General features: G+C 53.8%; 1 protein-coding gene across 3 annotated transcripts in view; it reads right to left on the reverse strand.

Annotated features, from left to right (window-relative positions):
• Glp1r (glucagon like peptide 1 receptor) overlaps positions 1-9,005 on the reverse strand; it is a 37,582-nt gene extending 28,577 nt beyond the window's left edge. For all 3 annotated transcript variants that reach the window (XR_013425191.1, XM_078020073.1, XM_078020074.1), the window contains exons 1-3: positions 8,859-9,005; positions 1,431-1,527; positions 467-574 (exon numbers count right to left, since the gene is read on the reverse strand). Coding sequence is in view for 2 of the 3 variants with exons in the window: in XM_078020073.1 (XP_077876199.1) it covers positions 467-574; positions 1,431-1,527; positions 8,859-8,936 (283 nt within the window). In the remaining variant the exon portion in view is untranslated. The remainder of the gene's footprint in view (positions 1-466; positions 575-1,430; positions 1,528-8,858) is intronic.
• Between the last annotated feature and the right edge of the window lie 7,876 nt (positions 9,006-16,881).

Below are 16,881 nucleotides of genomic sequence, written 5' to 3' on the forward strand. Positions count from 1 at the left end.
TGCATCCCATGGTGCCCCAGCCCAGGAGGCTGAGAGAGGTTAGAGGACATATTAATTACCCCCCTGGTCAAGTGTCCCCAGCAGCCTCTGTAGGTCTCTGCACCCAGTGACCCTCCCACCTCCCCAGCTGCACCTTTCCCAGTTCAGAATCTCCCCTGCAGGCAGGAGTAGCTGGGGAAGGCCTGAGGGGCCACCCACCAACACCCTGCTCACTGCTCCCCGTGAGCTCCTGAAGAGTCAGGAAGTGGACAGGTGCCCCGACCAGGTATGGGCCACCTACAGACAGACAGACAGACAGACAGACACACACACACACACACACACACGTAGGTGCAGCAGAGCAAAGACACCTGGGTGTCTCCCCCACCCCCAAGATCTGTGCGTACTTGTGCGAGGGCTGCATCTCAGAGGAGAGGAAGCAGCGCCCTTTCCTGGCCTCCTGGATGCAGGGAGGGGAAAGACTCACCACTGCTGGCCCAAGGCAGGTACCAGGGGCAGCTGACATTCACAAAGGAACCCGGGGGCCCGTCTGGCCAGCAAGCATAGTCATCAAAGGTGCGGTTGCAGAAGAGGCCTGCAGGCAGAGGGGATCATCTTAGAGTCCTTGCCAGTGGAGCCAGGGAGCATGCCCACCTCTCCCCAGGATGGAGGCCACACTCCACTGACCTCTGCTGAGTGCTTACTGTATGCCAAGCACTTTTCCCCACATTGCAGGAACAAGCTGCTTGAGCAAGTGACTTGGTCCCTGTTTCCTCTCTGTAAAGGGGGTATCCCCCACCCCGTGGGACCTTGTGGGGGAGAAGACTGTATGTACACACATGGACATAGTAAGTGCTCAGTAAACAATCCCTAAAGGTCTATTTTAGGTTACCCATCACAGATCAGAGAGAAACGGTAGCTTATGAGGCTGAGAAAACCTTTCTCAAGTGACCGTGTGATAATTACAGTCAGGATTTGATCCCAGGACCATATGACTGTAATACTGTGCTCTTTAAAACCACCTTACAAACTCCGGGCAATATTCACTCTTATAAATGTGCTTGTTGGACTTTTAGTCTCTGCACAGGCCAGCAGGGGCCGAGGAGGATAGGAAATGGAAAGGCCAGGTCCCCGCTCTGAGAGGCTCCAGCTGGGGTGGACAGGATGGACAGCCCCCCCACAGCCGAGCACAGGCCACTGGGTAAAGACCACAGAAATTCCTGGGGGAAGGAGAGCTTGAGCTGGAAGAACCTGTGGTTCTAGGTAGGGGACAGGGACAGAGAGGCATTCAGGAAAGGGGACAGCTTGACAAAAAGCTGGGGACATAGGGCAGCTGTGATGTCCCAGAGAGGCAAATGACACCCAACCATGAACGTGGCTCCGTCACCACTTCCTGAACATTGGCCGGGGGGGGGGGGGGAGGGTGAGGATGGGGCCCCACCTGGACCTACCTGTGGCCGGAGGTGGAGCCTCCATCAAGAAGCGCTGGCACTGGCGACGGTACTCTCGCCATTTCTGCACCGTCTCAGAGAGGGACACGGTGGCGCCCTGGAGGGGAAAGGGCAGAAATGGGGACCTGTGGGCCCAGCCAGCCCCTCTTCTTCCTTCTCACCCCCACCCTCTGGGTTTTTGGATCTCTAGGGATCTTAGACACCCAAACCCCACCAGGCAGGCAACGGCCCCCTCTGGAAGGGAGAGCGAGCGGAGCCTTCTGCACCTGCACCCTTCCCGGGCGGCGGGGAGCCTGATGCAAAGGTAGTAGGTAGTTTCAGGGGATGGGTGGGTGAAGGGGGAGCACAGCATGTGTGACTCATTCATGTCCTCGAGCCCTGGCCTAGCAGAGGACTTCCCGAGGGCCAGGGCTGCCTTATTGCCGGGGCCTCCCATCTCCCCATGCCTCCTCAGCCTGCCTAAGTGCACCCAGCACCTCGGGAAGCAGAGTGCACCCAGCACCTCGGGAAGCAGAGTGCACCCAGCACCTCGGGAAGCAGAGTGCACCCAGCACCTCGGGAAGCAGAGTGCACCCAGCACCTCGGGAAGCAGAGTGCACCAAGGATCAGACCTGGAGCTCCCCAGCTGCGTGACTGTGCTCGAGGACGAAGGGTGTAGGGTGCCGTCACACCTGGCACTACAGACAGAGCCAGATGAGTACTCCTCCTGCAAAACCCAACCACTGACCAAGGAGGGCTAGCCCACCAGTGCCACCCTCTAACAAGACACAGATCCATTACTCAGCCCAGCTCTACCCACCAGGAGGAAAAGGCACCCTGAGAGGACATGGTGGAAGGGGTCAGGAAGGTTCCAGAACACTGAAGTCATACCTGCGATGGGAGGGGCCCTCCTTGTGAGTGGGGGATATGAATCTCAATGTTCACCTCAAGGAACACACAGTCCCAATCAAACAGCCCCACTCCCCCAGGCACCACCCTCTGCACGTTTATTGTTGTTGTTGTTGGTGGTGGTGGTGGTGTGTGTGTGCATGTGTGTGTATGTATGCAATGCCTTTGGGTTGGGTGCTTTATCATTTTCATTTTTTTTTTCCTGAACAGCCTTAAAGATTATAAATATTCCTTATTGTGAGGCTGTAGTTGTCAAAATGACCGGAGAGCCCCTGGTATAAAATTTAGGGTCTATACATAATTTAAAACAAAACTTCACCTTTTGAAATCACAGAGATGCACATGTGGGCTGAAATTAAAGCATTTCAGAAGCTGGTGTCCCTGACTCACCCGCAGCACCCGAAGCACACACCAGACCTGGTGCCAGGTAGTCCTGCCCCGGGGTGAGCTGAGCTGTGGTTAAAGACATCTCTCCAAAGTCACAGGTGCCAACCTGAGCTTCCCTCGCCACATGGAAAGCTCCAGAGTGGAGTCAGGCTCGCTCTGAGCAGTGAGTGAGCTAAGGCTGGCGGGCGGGGGGACTGCCCTGGAGAACAGGGCTCTTCTGAGGGTAAAGATCAGCTTATTTGTTGGGGGTGAAGGAAGAAAAGGAAATCAAATATACCAACAGTAAACATGGTGCTGCGATTTTTAGCGTGATTCCAGCTGAGGGGGTGGCAAGGTTTTCCTGAGAAAACCGTCTCCCTGCTCCCTCTTCCTGCTGCAGAACTCCCCTTAACGTCCCCTTAACGTTTCCAATAGGAAGACAGCAGGAAGCAGTGTCACCGGGGACAGGGACAGGAACAGGGCAGAAGCTGTGTCCAGGCGGGGAGTGAGAAGGAGGCCTGCAGATCCCAGCTCCTTCCAGCAGGACAGCAGGGCAGGGCCAGCCTGGCCACCCACACCCAGGTGGCTCCAACACAAGTGTCCTTCTCACCTGTTCTGAGCAAAGTATGGATATGAGATCATCCTCCTCTGCCCCTCAGGCTGGGGGGTCCCTGAGGACAGGCTGCACCCCCTCAGACTGGGGGGTCCCTGAGGACAGGCAGCACCCCCTTAGACTGGGGGGTCCCTTGGGACACGGCCCTATCTCTCTCAGACGAGGGGTCCCTGAGGAAGAGGCTACATGTCTCTCAGACTGGGGCTCTCTAAGGACAGGTTGTCTCCTCAGACTGGGTTTCCCTGAAGGCAGGCTCTGTCTCCCCCTCGGTTGTGGGGCTCCCTGACGATCGGGGTGTCCTGCTCTTTCCCTGCTCAGGATCTCCAGATGCCTGCCAGCCCCTCCCCCACCCCTCAGCACCAACTCTGGAGAGTTTGGCCTTTTCCACAGCTTCACGGGAGGCCCTGGGTGTGCTAGGTTTTAAGTAGTGGTGGGCGGAGGGGACATGGAGCATATAAAGATGGCCCATAGAGCCCTGACTGTAGAGGGCCCCAGGGCTGCTTGGGGTGGGGGTCAAATGCTTTTCAGGACAAGTGACATGACCAAGAATGCTAGAAGTGCTTGGCGTGGTTGCCAGGTGGCTCTAAATACTGGAGGTGGGGGTACACTGAAGGGAGGGTGGGGTGGCCGTTAGCAAGGAGGGTGGCATGTCAGCAGGGCATGGCAGGGACAAAGCCCAGAGGGAGGAACATGGTGCTCTGGTGAGTGGGAAAGCTGTGGGTTAGTGTTAGTGCTCAGCCGGGGTGGGGAGAGAATGGAGGGCAGGTACAAGGCTCTGCCCTGGGACAAGAGCAGGTAAGTGAGGCTGGGGCTAATAAGTGTCACAGGCTGAGGTGCCCAGGTGACACAGTGCAGGGGGAACTGTCTAGCTTTGGGCTCAGATGTGGGCCTGATCCTGACTCTCCCATAAATTCAGTCTGTGACTTGTGTAAGTTTAACTTCCGGCTTCAGCTTCCACCTGTGCCAACTGGGATGGTAAGAGCCGCCGCCCCACGGGATCCTCGTGAGTGGCCCCTGCACATGGAGGAGGCTCAGTCAAGGCACGTCCTCAGGATTCTGCTGCTCGGGGGAAACCACCGAGTGGAATAGGCAGGTCTGGCTTCCTGGATTTGGGGGCCTCATTCCTCCTTTCCTTCTAGAATCAGCAAACTCCCAGAAAGATGAAACTCATAGATTTCCATGCCCAAAGACCAGTTATTCTGCTTAATTAGTGACAGCTTCCAGCAGCAGACGTGGCCAATGGTTAAGTGAAGCGGGGAAGGCTTGGGGCTCCCTGCCCTGTTGGGGACGGGGTAGGTCCTGCCCATATCTTCCCCCTACTTCCTCCTCCTGCCACCTGAGTCCCTGCTCCAAGTCTGGTGAGATGTCTGGAGGGTGGGGAGGACACAGTGGCAGGTGTCCCTGTCCCTCACAGCTCTGGCACAAGAACAGGGCAGCAGTGGGGACCTAAGGGTACAGAGTAAGGGCAGGTGGGAGGATTTTAGAATCAGGACGTCCAGGCTGCTTGGAATCCCTCTGAGGGGGATGACAGGGCTGGAGGTGACAATGAGGAGGGGCATCCCCCAGGTTCAGGAGTTTGGGGAGGAAGCAGGAGGCAGGAAAGGGAATGTCAGAGGGAGTGGTGTGGTCCGTGGGAATGAGCACAGGAAGAGCCACAAGTCCTTGGTTTATATCCTAGCTCTGTCCATTAACGTATGGCGCATTTTATCTTTTGGGGCCTCCACTTCCTCACCTGGACAGTGGCATTTGCTCCTGTTCAGAGTGACTGAATACAGATAGATGGAAACCTTCGGGAGGTGTCAAGCCTAGAGCCAGCGGGCAGCATTTGCAGGAAGAAGGGCAGAAGGAAGGACGTGGGAGGGGTGGGACCCTCAGGTGACAGGCTTCCCAAGGCCTGGGACCGTCCCCCTCTCTAAATCTGACTGCAATGGGGAAAGGGCCTTCTACTTCTGTGTGTGAATATGTGAACCAAGTTCTTTCCCTTTCTGGAAACTTTCTGGGTTGAGGAAAAGGAGAGAGAGAACACAGCCTCTCTGGGCCTCTGGGTGGGTGATAGGAGGGAGGGAGGGCCTCTCAGAAGGAGCAGAGAGGGCTCCAGACAAATATCTGGAAGGCTCCAAGTAGACCTTTTGGTCTCCCTGGCCTCTCCCTCAGGACCCTGTCCTTCCTACCTGCCACCTCCCAGAGCCCAAGTCATGCCTTCCATCGTGGCCCTGCAGGGCGAGGCTGCCAGAGCCCTCTCTCTTTGTCCCCCCTCCCATTTTTTTTTCTTTAAGGGATTTAGATGTCTGAACAGCAGGTCAGGGAGACGTGAACAGCACACACCTTCTCACAAGCTCAGGAACCCTGGCACGGATAAATGGTCACATGCATTATCACACACACCCTCAAGGACATGTCTAATGCTGAGACCGTGAAATGGGGTCATTCCCTCCACACATACAATCACACACAGACTGCCGGGCACACTCACATGCTGAAACACTGCCCCCAATACACACTTGCACACAGACACATACACAAACCCCATGCCTCTGGACTCATACACTTGACTCACACTGTCGCAAACATAGACACTGCCACATGTACACACTCCCCCTTCTCTCTCTCTCTCTCTCTCTCTCTCACACACACACACACACACACACACACACACACGAATACATACCAGCAGGATGTCACACACATACTTTCCAGGATGTCACACACACTCAGAGACCCTCCCACAGACAAAGTATCAAATAAGGGTCACCAACACACACTGTTGGGCACCCAGTTACATGCTAAGATGTTGCTACCCACACAGTGACTCCTGTCCAGGCAGATGGTCACACACAGGGTCATGTACCGATGCCCAGGGAAATGGGGTTCATCCGCCTGCCCCCTCCTCCCCCATCTGTCTCTCTGTAGCCACCTCTATCCCACACCCCTCTCTGTGTCTCACACACGTAGGTGCAGATGCACATGCAGGAATTGGCCCTGCAGGCTACAGGGAAGGAGGGGCCTGCTTTTCCTTAGAGGAAGGCACTGGAGGCAGGAGGTGGTTTCTGACCCCTCACTGGATCTATATCTGGGAGGAAGCCTCGCTCAAGGCAAAGTCCACACTGACCAAGGCACAGCTCTGGACCCTGTCTGCCCTTTACGAGAGTACAGAGACCCCTCTCAGGTCCTGTTCTTAGCTCTGGGAACATTTCCAGGTTCCAGAAGACAAACAGACCAATACTCTCAGGTGACTAAAGCGGCCATTTCAGGGTGCTAATACCCCAATCCTCTCACTGACCTTATGTGATAGATCTTGTCATTCTTTCTTACAGATGAGGACACTGAGGTTCAAGATGGTCCAGTATCCTACCCAAGACCAGTATCCTACCCCACCAGCTAGTAGTAGACCTCATATTTGAACCCAGTTCTGTCTGGTTTTAATTTGGGTGTTAAAGGCACTCCTGTCTTCTCAGAGACCAGTCTTATGCCGAAAGTCTTGGGGAGGTAAGGAACAGGGGAGGGGAGTGATCCTTCCCAGCAATAGTGAAGGAGTGACCTAGGTCACCTTTATCAGATGTGGACTCAGCCGTCCCCTATCTATAGGCAAGTGGCCTCCAGCCTCAGCAGACATGACAGTGGCTCATTTAATTCTCCCCACAGTCCTGCCCCTAGGAGGAGGGGACCAGGCCCCATCCCCTTTTCCTTCTGTGCTTCTAAACTGCAGGGCCACCTTATCAGGGAAGCCTCTTTTTCTGAGTTTTTATCCCTCCATCAGTGACATAAGGGAGTAACTCTAGTCTTACTGACCTCCTAGACAGAAAACAAAATGCAAAGTTTGCTTTTTTAGAGTCTTATATGCGTGTATGAGGTTTTGTCACAATTACTGCAGTCTAACCTCAAAGCCGCCTGTCAGTCACATCTCTGTTGCCCACAATGAGCATCCCCCCAAAGCTCCACCCTCTCTGCTCAGTGCCTGATGACTCCTGTCCGTCTCTGCTACCCCAGTCCTGTTATGGTCCAGGGCTGAGGAGTGAGGGGGAATCAGAGGAAACGGCAGGTTCAGGGATCCTGTTACCTCTGCAAAAAGGGGCTGGGGAGAAGACACATAGTCCATAGTAGCTTTCTTTCTTTTTTTTTCATCCAAACCAGATCTGCAAACTTGGCCTGCAGCAGGATGGGACCAGGACGCACAGCCTCCCACCCCATCCCTTCCCAGCCCATAAGATGAGCAAGAACAGGTAGTGAGTCTGCAGTCCTGGCGTGGAAAGATCCTGACTTCACCAGGAAAGCCATAGCCTGACTGGGAAGTCCTGAGGAAAGCACCATGGAATGAGAGAGGGCTTCTCCTGGGACCAGGGGTAGTCACTGGCTCTTGGAAATAGGGAGAGGGAGAGAATGAGTCTGGAAAAGGATTTAGGGGCTGAAAAGGTGCTGGCACCCTAGCTGAGAGGCATATCTGTCCACATCTGGATTCTGAGTCAGCAGTGGCATCTGCTCTCAGTAAGGCAGATTTTCTCCCATTCTGGGACAAATTTCAAGACCAATACAGGTCCACCCCCAAAGATCTCAGGTCTTTAGGTCAGGGTTTAAGAGTGAGAGGTGATGAGAGGGGAGTGTTCTCTGTCACAAGACAGGCCACCCCAACCTGTGCCTCCTCTCTGCTCAAGCATGTCCCAGCATCTTTGGACAGCCGTCCTCTCCAAAGGCAGCTAACACCTCCTCTGGCTGGGGTCTGGGGCAGGGAGGGCAGAGAGGGCAAGGAGAGCCAGAGAGGGGGCTACAAGGGTCCACCTGTGGCCTGCTCTCTCCTGTAACAGCAATGAGGCCAGAGTGTTTCTCTGCGTCCCAGTATGCAATCTGGCATGGGCTGTCAATCAGGGGGATCGGAATGGGTGTCAGCAGAGTATGTGTGCTGGGGGGCGCTGAGTGTTTCTGGAGGACCACTGAGGCTTGTGTTTGCTGCAGGGGCCAAGGGAGGAGGTGGCACTCAAGTCCCATCTGGGAGGTCATGAGGAAGGACGAGTTACCACCACAGGGTCCCTGGGGCTATGAGTCAAAGGCTGTCCTGGGGGTCTGATGCTAGAGGGAACAAGCTGGGTCTCCATACCTGGCCTTCTCAGCCCTCCCAGAGCCCTCTCACGGTTTTTAACGGGAGGATGGGGACGCAATTATAGGGGGACGCACCGCAGGCCAGGGGTCTGGGGCATGGGGGGGGGTGATCAGCAGTGAGAACTGGGCTGTGACAGAGCCGCGGGCACGGGCTGAGGAGGAGAAGGAGTTGGGAAAGTGGTTTGGGAAGGACAAGGATGCGGCGCAGTAGTCAGCGCAGGGCGGCCAGGACAGCTGGTGCCCTGGCAGAGGGGCCCTGGCGGCGAGGAAGTGGGCGCCTCACCAGCGTGGGGGGGATTGTTCCCTATCCAGGCTCCACCTGGGCCACACAACTCTCCAGTCCCTAGTCCGCCCGGGAGGCTTTCGGTTCCCCCTCTGCAGTGAGGGAGTTTCGCTCAAGTCCGGGGGCTCCTGCGGGGTCTCCGCGTCCTCAGGCCCTTCCCCCTCCCCCCGGGGTCCCCGGGGCTCACCTGGGGGCGGGGGCCAGCCCTGCCCACGGCCCCGAGCAGCAGGAGCGCCAGGCGCAGCGGGCTGGGGGCGCCGGCCATGGCGGGGCGCTCAGGACTGGGCCATCGCTGCCACCTGCGGAACCGCGCGCCGCGACTGAGCCGGGCGGGCGCCGGGGGAGGAGCCGGCGCGGGGCCGCCCCGCCCGCGGGAGGGGTCGGGCGGGGTCCGCGGGCTTCCGCCCCCGCTGCCCGGGCCCCGATCGCCCGGCTGCCCGCAAGTCCCTGCGCTGCGCTCCCGGAGAGCGCCCTCGGGTTTAGGCAGCGCAGGAGCCTGGCCGCCAGCTCTGAGCGCCCGCGGTGCGCTTGGCCGGCTTTCAGCGACCAGCGCGGCCCGCCCCCCACCCTGACACCCCGGCACCTCCAGGCTCCCCCGCTAAGGAGAGCCACCGCCCGCCACACACGTATTGGGGGGACCCGAAGGAAAGCAGGGTCGGGGAGCGGATGGGACTAGTCCAAGGTCACATCGCCTGGCAAATTTCTTCTAGAAAGTATATCCCCAGTGTGGCGGTGCCTAGGAAGAAAGACCCGTGCGGAGCGGCCACCTCTTCCCCAAGTCCTCCCCTCATTCCCGGCTCTGTTTTCCAGGCAGGCCCAGGGCAACCAAGGTTGGGGAGCTGGGGTGCGGATTCACTTGAGCCCGAAGCTTCGCCACTTTTCCCTGCAGCCCCAGTGCCGGTGTAGGTGTGGTAATGTGGGCCCGTGACTCTTCCCTGTCTCCCTGCTTTGTGGGGACTCTGCATTTCACCTGCATTTGTTTCTACCCATGTCCTTAAACAGTACAGGGCAGCTGAGCTGGCACAGCTTCGATTCCCTCTTACGGCATGTAAGTGGGGAGTGCGTGCTCAGAGCCACTGGCTTGTCTTCCCAAACACTCTTGAGAAATGGAGATGGAAAAGGAGGATACCCTCATCAAAGAACATTGATGCCACTTTTGGGAACCACAGGTGGGTGTGGCAGTGCCCAGCCCTGGACCTGCCATGGGGCACGTTTGCACCATTCCAAAGAGAAAGGGAATTTGTGAGGATAGTTGTACTTTCCTCTACCCAGAAGTCAATCTAACAGGCACCTTCTGGGTATTACTTAGAATTCAATTGTTTAGCTCCAAGGGAGGGACAACACCACCCCAAACAACAATGGTGTAAAATTTAAAAAAGGACTTTTACACAAAGCAAGACTGGAGGTTGAACCCGGGTTGGGAGTGGCTGCTCTCTCATCATCAGGGTTGCTAGATCTTCTAGCTTCCACTGTTCTCTGGTTCAAGTCTTCTACCTAATGAACTTCAGCTCTAATCATGGTACCCAAATTCCAGCCAGCAGGAAACAGGAAAGGGGAGGAGATAGATACCCTCTACCCATAAAGAGATACCCTGGAAGAAGCAGTCATCAATTCCTTGTCTGTTGGTCAGAATTTAGTCACATGGGCTCTCACGTGCAGGGGGCTGGGAAGTACCCTTTATTCCAGGTGGTCATGGGCACAGTTAAATTGGGCCTTGTATCACTTTGTTGGCTTTCTGTTGCTAATATCACAGTAGCACCGACTGGATATATTTTAAGGAAAAGAGTTTTATTTTGGCTCATAATCCAAGGTTGAGGGCCTGCATCTGGTGATGACCATCTTGCTGGCGGAGTCCTGGTGTCTCAGATCATTACATGGCAAGAGATAGGGAGTTCTCAGTATACCTAGCCAAAATGGTTTTAATAGCAGACTCACTGCAGAGAGTCCATTAACCCATTAACCCACTAATCCAGTAATTATATGAATGGCTTAATCTGTTTATGAGGGCAGAGCCTTTATCACCTATTAAAGGTCCCACCTGGTCCCACCTCTTATTATCTCATAGTGGGAATTTAATTTCAACATGAGTTTTAGAGGGGACAAACCATATTTCAACCATAGCTCTCTATAGGAAGACCAGAAAAGAAAAAAAGGGCAATAATTTGTAAAATCTGCTACATCCAGATAGAGAGGGGGAAGAAGAGAGAGGAAGAAAAGAGAGTATTCAGAAGGAATTGGGCCCTTTACTATATAATTATATAAATTTATCAACCTCCTAATTACATTTATTCAGCAAACATCTATTGAACACCTGCCATGTGTACACTGAGCTAGGTCCTGGGGATACAGAGGCAATGCCATCCTTGCCTTCCGAGAGATTATGTTCTAATTCAGGAGGGAGACATTAAATGGGTAATTACAGCATTGAGTCATTTAGATTACAACTGTGATAAGCACTCTTGCGAATAAGCACTTAAAAGGCCACTTTCTCTCTACCAGGGGCTTTCTCTGACTGGGAGGAACTTTTTTGTGTGTCCTGCCAGTGCAGGGCAAGCACCCCTAGGAGCATCTGTCAGCTACGGATGGACAGAAGTGGAAGGACAAATACCCTAGCTCCTGGCTTCTTGGGCAGACAGCTCAGAGACACTGCTGTCTCCCAGATGTCGCTAGGTTCCTGTGGTGCTCTCCTGCTTGGAACCCCCTGGTGTAGCCTTCCTTCCTTGTCTGTCTCACTGTCCATCAGCAGGGGGCTAGAGCATCCTGGGGTCACCCTCCAAAAGTTTCTGGGAGTGCCCAGCTGAAGACAGAGGCTGTGTAAGGGCATCTAGGCATAGAGGGGCTGGTCTCTCCTTTTAACATCTGGGTCCAAGAGCCTCTGAGTTTGCCCAGATGCTGCTTCTCTCTCAGCATGTACCATCCTGGAAACTACCTGGCTCCTTTTCCCTCGACCACAGCTCTGGAGGGATGGGGGGCAGGATTTTATATTTCAGCACAGCACAGGTTTTTCCCTAATAAGTGCACTTCCTGGTGGCCCTGTCTCTGGAGATGATAAATGATAGCAGGTGCCCTGCCCTGTTGCATCCATGGCTATACCCTGTGGCTGTTGGAAAGTTATGTGCTGGACATTTGGGAGGATTTCTCCCCCCAGCTTATAAGGTAAGTGGGAGTAGGTTCAAAGTCAGATTTATTTATTCATTTATTTAATAACAATGTCACTGCTCTCCATCCCTCCTCACCCATTCTCCTAGCAGATTAGCTATTATCTGACCTTGTCCCTAAAACCATCATCCATGGCCCCATTTCCTAGGATCAAGTCCTCCAAACTCATTAGCATCTAAGAAGCCTGCCTGGATTTGCCCCAGCTCATCTCTCCTACCTCTCCTGTCTGGGCTCCTCCTCATGCTTCAAGACCCAGCTCCAATGGCCCACTCTCCAGACTTTTCTTTACCCTTGCTCCTCAACAGTCTCTCCTCAACAGTCTGTCAGCAGCAAGAGCTCTGGAAGAGCTCTGGAAGGCTCCCTTAAACATGGCTCTCCTCCAGGATTCCCCAATATCTGCCCATACTCAGAACCTCAGTGGAAGGGTGACCCCACTTAGAAGCTTTCCATGACACCTCCTCCTCCCCATTTCTTAGAAGCCCAGCTCCTTGAATAACTACCATGAGGATGCTACGGAATTATGAAATGATGGGAGCCTTATGAAGTGCTCATGATGCTGGTTAACCTCTCTGTTTCCCTGTGGACACTGAGCCCCTTGAGAGCAGGGCCTCATCTCTACCCACAGCACCCAGCGAGGTGCTTGGAACATAGTAGGTGCTCTTTGATTCTTGTTTCAAATAAATGGAATGGGTTGAAGCTCTTTCCAGGTTCTGTCCCTGACCTCATCAGGCTGACCTTCTTGAGGGGAGAGTCATTTTCTTGTTCATCTCTAGATATTCTGTATCAGCACCAGCCTTGGCACCCAGCAGATGATCAATCAATGTTAGTTGCAATTGAAATGTGTCAATACAAGTGTCTGATGAGTTCCCAGCGCACCAGAGGTGCTCAAAAATGTATGGGAGGAAAAAATAAATGTATGGGAGAAGCCTGGGCTGGGAAAGAGGGCAGAGCATGAAAGAACCTGGACTGTTCTTTCCCCAGAGTATTTTCAAGGTGCTCAGGTCTCCCAGAGCAGAGGAGAGCATGCCTCCCCAAGAACACATTTGTAAGGTATTCATTTGCTAAACTATATCAAGGATAACAATAACGCAACAAATGAGAACAAAAGCCACTGCTTCTGGAGCCCCCAGGTGTGGCTGAGTGCTTGGTGGACGGGCCCTCACCACTTCCAAGGGCCAGCGTTGTTAGGCCCATTTCATGATGAGAGGACTGAGGCTCAGGGATGAACAATGAGCAGACCTGGCATTTGTCCAGGCCCACCAGTCCCCAGAGCTGGTATAGATGGAAGCTCATTGGGAGCAGCTGGATCTTTGGCAACCCAGAGGTTTGGGGCTTCCCCTCTGCCATCCTGTCTCAGTGGCTCCTTCCTGTACAGCCCGGAGCTCTAGGTCCTGCCTCTTACCCTCATGCCCAAGGCTTCTCCAGGCGCCCCAGGTGGGGTCCCTTCAGTTCCATGAAGACAAGCTGGTTTTCAGATGGCCTTCAGAAATAGGAACAGGAGCAACGGATGTGCACCCCTCAGGAGGGGGTGCTCTAGGCCCTATCTCTGGGGAGAACAGGCCTGAGAAGAGGCCATCCACTCTTCCTGTCCTCAGCAGCAAGACCTGGCCAATCAGCAGGACAGACCTTTTGCTTGGGAGGAGGCAGGAGAAACAGAGGAGAAAAGAGAGGGGGCAGAGGAGAGGAGAGGGAATTGCCAGAAAAGACAGGTGTCTCTTGCCCACGTAGTTCAGGCTTCTTCCCAAGCTGCATTTAACATCACATCCCTCTTCTGAATGAGAAGATAAGGAAAGAGTCATCTTGTAGCCCGGTGTCAACACATGTTTACAAACAGACCTACACATGGATCTTAGAGTCTGGGGGTCTCGGGTTCAAGTTCAGTTCAGTTCCTTACTGTTCCGCCTTCACACCTGCTAAGCCTGTCTCATACTCCATACGATGGGAAGATGAACAAGGGCCAACATCTACCCAGCACTTGCTCATGCCAGGCACTGTCCAAGGAGCTTTGCAAGACTTCCTAGAAACTTCCTGGACAAAGTGTGTGCATTTCTTGTCTGTGGGTTTGCTTTCAGGTTGAATTCACTGAATTTTCTTGTATAAAGACATCACATGAGGGTCACCCCTGGATATTCTGGCAGAGATCGGTGTGTTCCTGATAGGGAGTCTTCGGGAACATTTCCTTTCCAGACGTCAGAGCTGCGGGTCTTGGATATGGCATCAAAGGTGGCCTTGGCAAAGCTGGCACAGGCGTAACTGTCATCAAGACCATACCATTTGCTAAACTGTGTTAACAAAAATGAAAACAATAGCTACTACTTTTTGAACCCCAACTCTGACCCACTCTGACTGTGCATGCTATGGTTTGGATATGAGGTATTCCCCAACGTTCATGTGTTAATGTAGGAGGAGAAACGATCAGATTATGAGATCTGTAACAATCAGTGGATTCATCCATTTGATGGATTAATAATTTGAAAGGATTTATTATTGGGGCATGGATTGGGAAAGCAGATCTCTGGGGGTATGCCCGTGGGAATTATACCTGGTTCCCCTGGAATCTCTCCCCACCTGCATCTCCCCGATTCCTGGCTTTCCTCCATTATGCCCTTCTGCCATGTTGCTCTGCCCTACCTTGAGCCCAGAGCAATGGAGTTGGTCAGCCATGGATTGAACCTCTGAAACTGTGAATTCAAAGTAAATTTTTCCTCCTCTAAGTTGTTCTGGTCAGGCATTTTGGTCACAGCGATGAAAACCTAACTAGTGTATTGTGTTATTTCATTTAATGCTCGCCAGCACCCTCACCCAGTTACCACCAGATACAGTGAAGTTCAGCTGCTGGGAGAAGGTAGAGATGGCAGCCGCTGCCCAGGAATCCAGTCTCTGCAGGACAGCTTGGCTGCTGCAGCTTCTGCGGACAGAGTGTATCCCAGGAGGATGTCCCTGCAGGCGAGGGCTCCACCCCTCTGCCTCCTGCTTCTCTCCTCAGAGAAGAATGATCCTTGCCCTCTGCCACCTGACCCAGAGCTCCTGGGAGTGACACTGGATTGTCAAATGGGGTCATTTTTGTTCCAATTTGACAAGTGAGGATGCTGAGGACCAGAGCAGTTAGGAAATGAGCCCATGATGGCCTGAGAGAGGCCACAAGAGGCAGGATGGAGACCCACCTGACCCTGTCCATGGACTCCATGGCCCACGCTGACTGCCTCACAGGAGGGTTTGCCAATCAGAAAGCCCCTGCCCAGAACTGGGCACAAGTTCATTTCGGTAAGTGGCAGCCTTAGCACTACTGTGCTACCCTCTGTCTTCCTCGCTGTGGGTGCACCAGCTGTGCCAGGTCTCCGCAAGGCTGATGCCCAGGCTCCCTGGCACAGTACTCATTTCCCACCCAGGTGATCACTGCCAGATCCTGTAGGTCTACAGGGGAGGAGGCCTGCCAGACCAAGGGCCCTTCTCCAGCAAGGCGCCCTACCCCTCTTGTTCTCCCCATTCACAGAGCCAGCTGAGCTCAGCAGGTGCTGGGTCCTGTCCAGCTCCGGGCAGTCAGCGGGAAAGATTTACTGCCTCTTGAGCTACAGTGATTATTGCTCTCCTGGGTGGATGCAGCACACTGTATTTCCAAAGTGTCACAGCATCATTTTCTAACGGGCTCCTCTGTTGAGAAAGGTCAATGGGATCACACCCACTTTACAGGGAGGGACACTGAGTTCCAGAGGCATCTGGGGATTTGCTTAAGGTCCCTTAGGAAAATGCTGGCAGGGTTTGAGCAGCTCTGGACTAAAAGAGAGGAAAAAGTGAAGTGGGAACAGTAGAGCTCCTCTCCTTCCTCCACAGGAGGACTCCAGCCGGCAGCAAGCAGGGTTCCCTTATTCTCTCCCAGGAGGATTAGTGTCAGGAGTGGGGAGAAGGTGAGGAGAAGTCCAACAGAGGATGGGTCAGGGGAGAGGGACTTGGCCCCAGTCACTGAGCCAGAAAGCATCCATCAGGGAGGATGGTAGGTTACCCTGAGAATGTTCTCTTTTCTCCCTTTAGACAAGAACGTACAGCAGAGCTGGCTGCAAGCTCTGCAAATCTGGGCACACAGCATAGTTTAGTTTCCTGGGGCAGCTGTAACAAATATCAAAAACGGAGTGGCTTTACAAGAGACATTGAACATTCTGGAGGATAGAGGTCTGCCATCAGGTGTTGGCAGTGTTGGTTCCTTCTAGAACTGTAAGGGAGAATCTGCTCCAGGTCTCCTAGTTTCTAGTAGCCCCGGGCATTCCTTGGTTTGTGGATAGCATTCTTCCTGCATCTTCATGTTCTTGCTCCTCTGTGCATGTCTCTCTGTGCCCAAATAGCCCTTCAAATAAGAATACCAGTCATCTTAGATTAGGGCCCATCCTAAAGACCTCACTTTGACTTGATTATCTCTGTAAAGATCCTATTTCCAAATCAGATCACAGTCTGACATTCTGGAAGTTAGGACTTCAAGGTGATCTTTTTGGAGGGACTCAACTAGATTCATTAAGACATCGAGGTCACATTTCCCAGTCTTCCCTGATGTTGAGTGTGGAGGGAAGTAATGTAGCCACCTCCAGGCCTGGCCCATGAAGCCTCCCAGCTCTGCACTCTCACTCCATTTCCCTCAATGGAGAGGACATTGGAGCCACAAGACAGAAGGAGCCTGGGTCCCTGAATGGCTGTGTGGAGTAGAGCCTCCTAGAGACCCACACTGGATCAGAGAGTGTTAAGTCACTGAGATTTGAAGGATGTTTGTCACTGTGGTTTGCCTACTTTGACAAACACAACTGGCATGTACCTCTGAGTCTACCTGTGGGAGAGGCTAGTTAGTCCAGGTGGGGGGCTTCTGAAGTCCCTCTATGTAAGGAATGGGGCTCCTCACTCCATCTCCTCCCCCCTGCCCCCTTACCTTTGTCCATGGACCACAGCATCAGAAAGGGGATTTGAGGTCTCTGTTATTGTGGGGCCTGGGAGTAGGGAGCAGACTCACTGGTTCCTGTCCACCTAACCCCTCTCTTTCTCCACCCCCTGTGTTCCCCACCTGTTTGCCT

Source organism: Ictidomys tridecemlineatus, chromosome 8 (assembly GCF_052094955.1).
Source record: "Ictidomys tridecemlineatus isolate mIctTri1 chromosome 8, mIctTri1.hap1, whole genome shotgun sequence".
In the NCBI taxonomy this organism is placed as follows: Eukaryota; Metazoa; Chordata; class Mammalia; order Rodentia; family Sciuridae; genus Ictidomys; species Ictidomys tridecemlineatus.